The sequence below is a fragment of the Cupressus sempervirens genome, chromosome 11, assembly GCF_028749045.1.
Source record: "Cupressus sempervirens isolate cs-2001-9-10 chromosome 11, ASM2874904v1, whole genome shotgun sequence".
In the NCBI taxonomy this organism is placed as follows: Eukaryota; Viridiplantae; Streptophyta; class Pinopsida; order Cupressales; family Cupressaceae; genus Cupressus; species Cupressus sempervirens.
This window is the reverse complement of record NC_143128.1, coordinates 435,615,452-435,626,513: the sequence shown is the minus strand read 5'-3', so window position 1 is coordinate 435,626,513 and position 11,062 is coordinate 435,615,452. Positions and strand designations below refer to the sequence as shown.

At 32.5% G+C, this 11,062-nt stretch overlaps 1 protein-coding gene across 1 annotated transcript in view; it reads right to left on the bottom strand.

Moving 5' to 3' along the window:
* Positions 1-535: 535 nt before the first annotated feature.
* Positions 536-11,062, bottom strand: part of LOC149530290 (CO(2)-response secreted protease-like) — a 36,667-nt gene continuing 26,140 nt past the window's right edge. The window contains exon 11 of the mRNA XM_089811050.1: positions 536-1,059. Coding sequence (XP_089667176.1) covers positions 881-1,059 — 179 coding nt within the window. The 3' untranslated portion in view covers positions 536-880. The remainder of the gene's footprint in view (positions 1,060-11,062) is intronic.

Here is an 11,062-nt window from a genome sequence, read left to right as displayed (position 1 = left end):
TAACAATAAAATGTATTATATAATATAATAATAATAATATACAAATATCATTATATCTTAAATGTAAAATATATTTAAATATGTTTGTAAGTCTTTTGGTTTAAAATGTACAATTGGTTCCCAATATCTCAAATTTGAAATTTTGTATTTTGCCACCATTTTTTAGGTACTTGATCCCACATCAGGTACTCGATTAGGCTTGGTATTTACCAAACCTATTTGGTCAACTCAAAAAATATGTTTAAGCCATGTTTTTCTAACATTTAGACTTCGATTGGTCATCTAACAACTATTTTTTCATCCAAATTCAATGAGACAAAAAGGGTTTCTTGATAACACTCTCAATATTCCATCAATATAATTATTGTCAAATTATGAGTTCAATAAGTATTTATTTGTTAATCTCTAATGAAGATGTATGTAAGGTGTTGATTGACATATTTATTAAAAAATAGTTATAACTTTCAAACGATATAACATTTTTGAAATCTAAAAGTTGCATCACATTCTATGCTTCACCTAGTATAAGAAAAAATAAGAAAAAAAAATTGTAAAGTTTTCAATTAGTTTTAGATTACAGTAAAAACAGGTTTTGAAGGGACCCTGAAACCCTTTCACATCCTCAAAAAGGAAAAAGCAAGACAGCCATTAGGAAAAGATTCCTTAAACCTACTAGAAGTAGCACCAAAATTAGGTTTTACAGGGACCTAAAACCACTTACATAGTCCAATTAAAGTACCCAGGTTTTACAAGGACCTGGAACCTCTAATACAGTTTTAAACTAAAAACCAAAAAATAGGACCAAACACAGGAACCAGAAGTAACAACCAGCAAAAAGGACCTAAACAAGAACCCAACTACAAAAGAAGACCCCAAGAAACTATTGCAGTTCCATGATCATCTTAACTGCCTCCTTACCAATCATAGTTGTATCCTGGATGGAGTTAGCGGCCGAAGAAGCAGCAACAATCAAGTCTTTCTTCCTCGAACTCTGTCTTGTCCTCTTGCTAGAACCCTTCAAAGATATGGTTCCTTCATTTGCTCTTTTGCCCAGGCTCACTGCAACAGCACAGATGCTTGAAGTTTTCAATTAGTTAAGGTGGTCAGATATAGGAGTTTTTTTAATTCTAAAAATTTTATAGTAGAAAATTCATAATTAATTATTTATTTGGAATAAAAATACCCAAAAATATGTGTTAGATTCAGGAATGAGTCTACTTCTTATATCCATAATTATATTAAAAAATATAATCATTTGATTTTAATTAAGGTGGTCAGACATACACCTACTTTTTATTTTTGTCTTGAAATTTGTGTAGTTCTGCATTAAAATCCAAAATCTTGACCAATCAAATATTTTTTTCTCCAAATAAGTCCTAGTACTTTACAAACTAAATTCAATTTCATATAGATTCTTTTCATACAACTTTTTGATATATAATTCATAACTACTTTAAAATAATGCATCAAGTTAACATAACCCTGATTTGCTAATTTTTCACTACCACTAAAAGTCATTGTTTGGTTCACCATGATCCTACACATACCCATACACATAAAAAGTATATACAAATTTTTTTGACACCAGTATTTAACATGGAAAGCCAATTTGGGATAAATCACCAAGTAACATGCTACCGCTTTTTACTCTTTTGAATTGAGCTAGCTTAGGAGCCAACCCTATTAAAGGTTACAAAACACACTATTAGGTGTGACCTTGTTAAAGGATTTAAATCACCCTATTAGGAGTGGCCTTATTAGAGGACTTTAGAACATTCCTTTAGAATGTCACCTTGTTAAAGGATTTCCAAATTATTGTTAGGTCAACCTTAACCAAAAGGACTTTACTACTGCTACAATGATTAGAAAGTAAAAACTAGGTTTGATTTGATAACATACAACTCACTTTGAAAATTTAGATCTCCATTCAACTCAATATCATTTCATTAACTAGACTCCATCTCTCTCAGCAACTCAAATCTTCTTGGCATCTCTTCAAGAAATCTCCCTCATCACAAACTTCACACTTCTCCTTTGCAAGTATGTTCTCCACTTATCTTAAGAAATTCTAGTCTAACAACCAACATAAAATAGCTCATATGCCTCCTTAAATAGGTATCTTAGAATTTTTTCCTCTTAAAAATAACCATAGATCTTAGGGTTATGATTAGATTCAACAAATTCAATGAATCTAGCCATCTTTTCTTCTTCTTCTTCTTCCTTCTTGAAAGATCTAGAAACATTCCCTCAAATACTAGCCTTTGATCACTCAACTAATATTTTCCATGCATTAAATAATCTATCACATCAATCCTTATCCTCAACACATTTTTATTATTTTGATAATTTAATTATGTCGGCCACAAATCTTGATTCTTTCTCAAATTGTTAATTTGTTGACACTTTGTCATAACTATGTTCTACTTCTCGGTCATTAAGAAATCACTTGGTCATCACTAATACTTATTTCTTGATTTACACTGTGCAACTCAATCATTTTTGTCACTTGACCAATAACGATACTCAGTCAACATTGTTCTGGTCAGCAATACTTAAGCTCCTTAATCTTTTGCTTCAAATACTTGGTTGCTTCACAACTCTTTTTCTTCTCAACTAATCTATCTTCCTTTCTTATTGTAATGAATAAACAACACATTATCTTGCCAAGTACAAACTTATCAAGTTCCCATTGTAATTCCATCACACTTTCACATCTCAACACAACCTTTCACTAGGTAATCTCATGATCTCTTCTTTTTAAATTCTCTTAATCAATCAAATGATATGGAACTCTACAACATTATTAAATGTCTTACCAGTAAGGTTTGACATCAATGAAAACATAACAATTGTTCCACAGTTGTAGTTCCAACAATCTCCCTCTTTGGAATTGATGGAAACACCTACAAAATAAAACATCTTTCAAGTGACCATACAATACAAAAAGTAACCAACACCTCAAGTTTATCACTGCTCATCTCCTTTTGTGTTTTTGTGCTCTCTTTCTTAGTTTCATTCTTATTTTCATCCATAATCTCAAATATGCTTCCTCTAGATATCAATACATACTATGTTTCTATCATATCTTTGTATGTCAACGCCTCAACACATCAATCAATGCATAACTTCTCCCCCTTGTACTAATTGGAATGGTGACTTCCATAAAACTCCTTCTTTATATACACTTGTATGGTAACTGATCATACTCTCCCTCTTTGACAACAATGCTAGAGATTTTGGTCACCATATCGGGTTCACTATTAGACATCTTTGTTTTTATGCAAACATCATATATTTTTATCTATAGTATTTCTTCCTCTATCATTAGGTAAAAACTTTTTTTTCATCTCTACTCACTACTTCACATCACTCCACACCTTTAGGCAAATCCTAAAGCGTGATCTCTTGCATCAATATGTAAGATTACTTGATAGCAATATTTGATGTAATTCTATATATCTGCTCAATTTTTTTTAGATAGGGTAATGACCCCTAACTTTCCTCTTTAAAACACATGTACCTCTTTAGGTACTTCCTTAGTGAATATTTCATGTATTTTCTCCTTTGTGTTCACATATTCAAGCCTCAATTCTTTATCTTATACTAACTCTCTTAAGTAATGACGCTTGATCTCAATATGCTTTGTCTTTGTATGCATCACAGGATTCTTTGAAATATTTATAGCACTTGTATTATCACAATAGATCACTATAGGTTTAGTAATTTCTCCCTTCAAACCTTTCAACAATTGTTTAATACATATAATATTTGAACAATTCACTACTACAACAACATACTCAGCTTCTGCTATAGATTGTGAAATACAATCTCGCTTCTTGCTTGTCCATGAAATCAACCTCTTTCCTAGAAGGAAAACACCTCCACTAGTGATTTTTCTGTCATCAACATTACCAGCCCAATCAGCATTTGTATGTACCTTCAGCTCAAACTTGTCACTCTTCTTGTACCATAGGTCATAATCTTATATGCCTTTCAAATATCTCATTATTATTTCCATAGCTATCATATGATTCTCTTTAGGATTAGCATTAAATCTTGTGACTATTCCAACTGTTAATGCAATGTCAAGTCTACTATGAACAATATATTACAATTATATAATCATTAATCTATACAATGTCTAATTGACCTCTATAGAATCGTTATTCTTTGATAGTTTGTGTCTAGTGTCCATAGGTGTTCTAACTGGTTTTGAATCTTCAATACCAAAAAAAAATTAGTATCTTCTTAATATACTTTGATTGTGTAATGTATATTCCTCCTTTCTTTTGATAGACTTATGAACCAACAAAGAATAATAACCTCTCCAAACATTGATATCTCAAATTCTTTCTTCATTTCATTTGCAAAAATTTTACACAATGAACCTTGTCCTCAAAATTTGATATCATCAACAAATATTTCAGGTAACAATACCTTTCTCTTAGATTCACTCTTCAAGTACAAATTGCCATTATTATTAGTTCTTGCAAAACAAATATTTACCAAATAAGTATGTAGCATTTCATACCATGCTCTATGGGCTTGCTTCAAACCATACAAATCTTTGTGTAACTTGCATTCCATGTTTCTTTTGCTAGGTTCAACAAATTCTTCAAGTTGTTCAACATAGACTTCTTCTTCCAATATACCATTCAGAAATGCAGACTTCACATCTGTTTGATAAACTTTAAAACCTTTGTAAGCAACATATGGAAGAGAGCTTTAATTTGTTTCCTTTTTTCATCAAAAAGAGAGCTTTGAGTGGAGATTTTTATATTAAATTAAAAGAGGGATTTTCTTTTAATAAAATGATCAAACCTTAGGAAATGTTGAAATTTTTCAATTAATTACGATTTGATCAAGAAAATTGATTTGAATTGAAAATATTGTAAGGCATTGACTTAGGAAATTGATAAATTGAAGAATGAGGGCCCATAGTCTAGGTGACCATTTTAGGGTGCATATACTTCCAACCTTGAAACTAGAGAAAAAGTCTCTCCATTGTCAATTCCCTCTTCTTGTGCATATTCCATACAAACTAGTCTTGCCTTGTTCCTTGTGACTTCACCTTTCTCATTTAGTTTATTTATGAATACCCACTTTGTTCCAATCACATTCTTGTTCTTTGGTTTGGGTACTATTAGAAAGTAAAGTCCACCAAGATAAGTAGGGGGGGAGTGAGGGGGTGAATCAATTATCTAATCAATACAACTTTTATAAACCTTATTAAAACTTAAACATGTGATCAATATGAAAAGCAACCATAAGAAGATATGCATACACAATAATGCCAAATATGTTAACTATGGAAACCCTTGATCAGAGGAAAAATCCCAGTGGAGATGGTACCCATAAAATAATACACTAATATAAATTTTCCTTGTAAGAGGATGGACTCTCTTAGAGAAATTAGGGATCAAAATGGCTCTTGAATGGAGAATAATTGAATTGCACATCTATGAAGATTATCAACTTGTTATAAACCAATTGAACAATGAATATCAAACAAAGGATGACAAGTTGATACCTTACAAGAAGTTGATAGATGCTATAAGGAACTATTTTACTTTTGTGACATTCCAGCAAATTCTTAGAGTAGAAAACAAGGTTGTCAATGCTATCACCACTCTAGCATCTATCCTCCAACTACAAGAACATGAATCATGATTTGAGTTCCTAGTGGAAGAACTATGTCATCTCACCTATGATTCCTTTGATAACTAGGTGATATGCATTGTTGTAGGTCACGATTCCTCCTGCTATGTGGCTATCTTCTCTTACTTGTGTGATTAGGTTATTCCTAAAACTTTCATGCACAACAAAAAATGCCAACTCCTCCACAATGCTTCACATTACACTTTGGTCTCTAGTGACTTGTATAGGAAGATTTTAGACAGAATGTTGCTTAGATGTTTAGAGCTAAAAGAGTCCAAAAAGGCACTCACTAAGTCCACAATGGCATTTGCAGAGCACATTCTAATGGCCTTGCACTTGCTTAGAAACTGCTTAGGGTAGGTTATTATTGGCCAACCATGCATGCTGATGTTGTTTGTTATTCCAAGTCCTGTCAGAAATATCTAGGTAAATGATTGGTTAAATTAGCCAAAATGTTGAGAACGGGGCTAATAGTCTAGATGACCATTTTTAGGTGATTGTAGTAAGGGGATGGATTCTCTTAGAGCTAGTGAAATAAATTCAATACGTATCAGTCCATATTAGGAGATTCTAACCCTATGAGGAGTTGTGCTAACCTCGTTAGGATTTATAAAAGGCAAATGGACCTACTGTCCAAACAACTTCAAGGGAAAGACCATCAAACTCACTATCCAACAAGCCTTTGTATTATACATATAAGATATTTTCATAGGGGTCCTAAGACCCCTAAGGACATATATTGTCATTGAATGAGATGAAAGGGGTCATAGATTATCCTCTAACCCCTTTCAACCCATTCAACCATATGACATATTTCAACATGGGTACTAGGACCCCTAGGGGCATGCATTTTTGTTGAATGGATCAAAAGGGGTCATAGGTTACCTAAGATCCCTTTCGACCCATTCAAACATATGAGATATGTCTACAAGGTCCTAGGAACCCTAGGGGCATATGTTTTCATTGTGTGGATCAAAACGGGTCATAGGTTTCTCTATGACCCCTTTCAACCCATTCAAACATATGAGATATGTCCTTAGGGATCTTAGGAACCCTAGGGAAATATTGTTAGCATTAATAGTGATGATATTCCAATGGATGAGTATCCTAACATTGTTGGGGAATTGGGGAGATTGTTATCATGACTGTGTATTGCATCTATGACTATATTTGTCATTGATGTCAACATACTAATGATTTTGTGAAGACTCATAGAGTAGAAAATGGAAATAGAGACTGTATAATTAAAGGATTGAAGATGAGATCAAGGGAAATTGAAGACATGTTCTATAGAGTGTCTTGATGGCATGGCTAAGAGCACATGCAAAAAATCAAAAACTGTAGCAAGTATTCAATATTTGAAGAAGATAGTGTACAAAAAGAGTTTATGAGAAGTGATTTCTGATAATTGGATTATATCTTCTTACAAATATAGAATCTGGTTTAGCACAGTTGGACAGTGATAGAAGACATCCTGATGATGACGTCAGTGAGTGCACAAAGTTTGAGGTCGCATGTGTGAAAGGTTTTTAAAGACTTTGATCTGACAGTATTATGTAATCATGAAAAGATGTATTATAGTGTGTATTGTTTTATCTTAATGAGGTCCTATTGTAATTGTATTTGGGAAAGCCTCAAAGTAGACTCAATGAATAATTTTGAGGAATCGGTACAAAGGAAAGTTATTTTCGTTGTGATTGAGTATGTGATGAATAAAGAAGAATTAGCACATGCGAGTAAGAAATCTAAGGGATTATTGTGATTCAAATTTTTTGATCTAGTATTGAGATCTGAGAAGTGTTTTAGTGCAAAAGAGGCATAGTGGGTCCTTCTACCTTCTACAACTCCTAACAGGGTTGGCACAACTCCCAATAGGGGTTGGAATCTCTTCACAAGGATTCAAAGTCTCATAACAGAGATTGACATGTACTAAATGTATTTCATTGACTCCTAATAAAATCCATCCTCTTACAAGAAACTTATATATTAGTACATCATTTTGTTAGTACCATCCTCACCAGGGTTTTCCTCTAATCAAGGGTTTCCTTAGTTAAATTATCTGTTGTTCTCTAGAGAGACTCTTCTTGGAAGATTGGAAGCAAAAAGAAATACATTTGAAATAGTCTAAAGATTTTCCTAGAGTTGAGACTTCCTTTAGTGCACTAAGTGTTTGAACTACCATATTTAGGAGTGCAAGCACCAGTGGAGATTATACTAGCAGTAGTAGATCAAGATCTGAGGAAGACAAAAAGATTGAAGAAGGAACTATCCTACTTTTGAGAAGAGAACCAGATGGTAAGGCAATATTTAAATGTTGGAATTGTGATGAATTTAGTTATTCTTCTTCTAAATATCCTAAAAGAGTGAAGTACAAAAAGAATTTCAAGTCTAGGAAGCCTAGAGAATGTTTGTATGTTGATGATGAACTAGATGAAAGAGTTCTGAAAGAAAGTGACGATGAATTTGGATTTGTTGATATAAAAGAAGAAAGCCTTGAAAAAGAAGTTAGAGAGGATCTAGCCTATGTCACAAGTTGAGAAAAAAGTTGATTGGATCATAGATAGTGGTTGTTCAAATAATATGACTAGTGATATGAATAAAATTGTTGAGTTCAACAGTTGTGATAGAGGAATTGTTAGAGTTGGGGACAATGTGGCTTGTCTTATTAAGGGAATAGGATCTATTACTCTTGATGGTAAAACTAACACAAATGATGTTTTTTTTTTGATGGACTACAACATAATCTTCTAAGTGCTAGATAGTTGGTTGACAAGGGATATTAATTACCGTTCACAAAGAAGACATGTATTATCAAGGATAAGAACGGTAAGATTATTGGTACTAGAACAAGATCAAGAGGTAATGTTTTTCATTTGAATCCTATAGAGATGACATGCTTGGTTTCTAAAGTTGATAACAATTGGTTCTAGCATAAAAAGTTTTTTCATATAAATTTTGATAGTATTGTGAAATTTAATAGCACACTTGTTGCTAGGGATTTGCCTAAAAATTTCAAGCCTACTAATGTTGTATGCAAGGAATGTGTTATGACTAAAAACAAGAAAAACTCTTTTCCTAGCAAGAAGTTCATTACAATAGAAAAGTTAGAGATTGTTCACACAAATTTGAGTGGTCCTACAAAAACAACAGGATTCTACAGTGAAAGGTATTTTATGATTCTTGTTGATTATTTTACTCGTATGATGTGGGTAGCATTTCTTATAGAGAAGTCTAGAGAAGTTTAAGGTGTTTAAGAAAAGAGTTGAAAATGAATCTAGATTAAAGATTAAGTTTTTAAGATCTAATTGAGGTGGAGATTTTACCTTGAATGAGTTTAACACTTTTTTTAACATGAATGGTATTAAGAGAAAAAATTTGGTCCCTAAAACACCTGATCAAAATGGTATAGTTGAGAGAAGAAATAGGCCTATAAAAAAAGTAACAAGAGTTGTGATGTTTGAGAATGATGTATCAAAGACATTCTAGAGAGAAGATGTTAATATAACAGTGTATAAAATGAACAGGGTAGAGATCAAGAAAGGTAAAAACAAGACTCCTTATGAATTATGGTTTGGACATGCACCATCAGTGAAGTATTTTAGAATTTTTGGAAGCAAATGTTATATCAAGAGAGATGATGCTATTGGTAAGTTTGATTCAAGAAGCAATGAAGGTATGTTCCTTGGTTATTCATTAAGGTATGTTCAGTGCAAGAAGTTGGGTCTCACTTTTGGCCAAAAAGTGGAAGTGTTTTTCCTGTTTTTAAAATTTTTTGTCAATTGATGTCAAAATTTGAGGTACTTAGAGATTGAATATTAAAAAACTCCATAAATAAAATTTTTAGTGTTCAGAATCTAGTTTTTGAATATGTAATTTATTTGTGCACCCATATGATAGATTTTTTTTTGGTATGGATCTTTAAAAATCACTTTTTCAAAATGCATGTTGCAAGACCATACCATGCTCGTGTACAGACACCATAATTTGACACAAATAAATGAATTTTTTCAAATCCTTTTAAAGAGAGTTACCTAATACACCTAAGATTGATGACAATATTTTTCCTTAATTTTTTATTGAATAATTTTTTTATTATTAATTATTAATTGGCTATAAAGGTAAATTTTAAAACCTCTCGTGTACGGACCACATAATTTGATCAAAATCTCACTTTTTTCAATTTTTTTTTTTTAACATCAAAAGAATTGTATGTAGATTAATGACGTATAAATTAATTTAAGAAAAATTATAAAATAAAAAAGTTATTAAAGTTTTAGTGAATGTCACTTTTTAACGTTTACGAGATAGTTTTGATTAATAAATAATGAAAAAATAGAAAATAAACTAATAACACTATAAAATTTACATTTTTGAAATCAGAACAGTAAGACCTATAATGGGTTTTTGTCTCGTAAAAAAAATCAATAGGAATGACTATAAAAAAATTACGACAATACCAGAAATTGTCGATTAAATGCCTTGGAAAAAAAAAAGGATCGCAAAGGCATGGCTTGGTGGGACCAAGCCTATGCCATGCCTTTCCCCAAGGCAAAACCCCATGCAAAATTCAGGAGCCATACCAAATTCCCGCTCACGTCTCATGAATCGAGCACCCGATTTGTAATTCAAAAATCGGGTGACCGATTGCTTTGAACCGTTGTACCTGATTTCTTAAAAATCGGGCACCCGATTCTTTTTAAAATTCGGTACTTGATTTATAAACGGGTACCCGATTTTTAGAATCAGGTGCCCGATTTTTAAAGAATCGGGTGCCCAATTTTTAAGAAATCGGGTGCCCGTTTCTAATGTACCCGTTGGGCCCCAAAAGCTACCCCACCGACCCAATTTCAATGATTGAAATGATTGAACAACAGTTTCGACCTGTAGCACCAAATTTCATCATGCTTATTCTATTTTCTTGTCCTCTTATACAATTTGCAGGTTACTGATTCAAATTTAAAATTGGTGCAAACATGGGATCAAAACAACGAAGAAAGAAGAAAGCAAGAGTTCTGACAGATGAGGAGATTGCAACAAATAAAGAGAATGAAGCACAATGTCAACGAGAGAGAAGACAAAGAATTAGAGACTTGAACAATTTTTCAAAGGAGAAAGACATTAAGGATACCACGATGGATGAAGAGGTCAAAGAAGAGAACCCAATACAAGAAAATTCAGGTGCACATTCTAATCATGTGTTCAATACAGGTGTGTCTCCAAACCCTCGAATTTTCTCTCATGATGAAATTGGTGATTTTTAAGAGGCAGGTTACGATTTAAACGATTTAGATTTTCTTCATGAGAAGCAATTGTCAAACGATCATGCACAAAACACTCCAATTGAAATGCCTGCCCCAAAAGAACTACCAAGAAAATTTGAAAATGATATTCAAATCCCAAATAA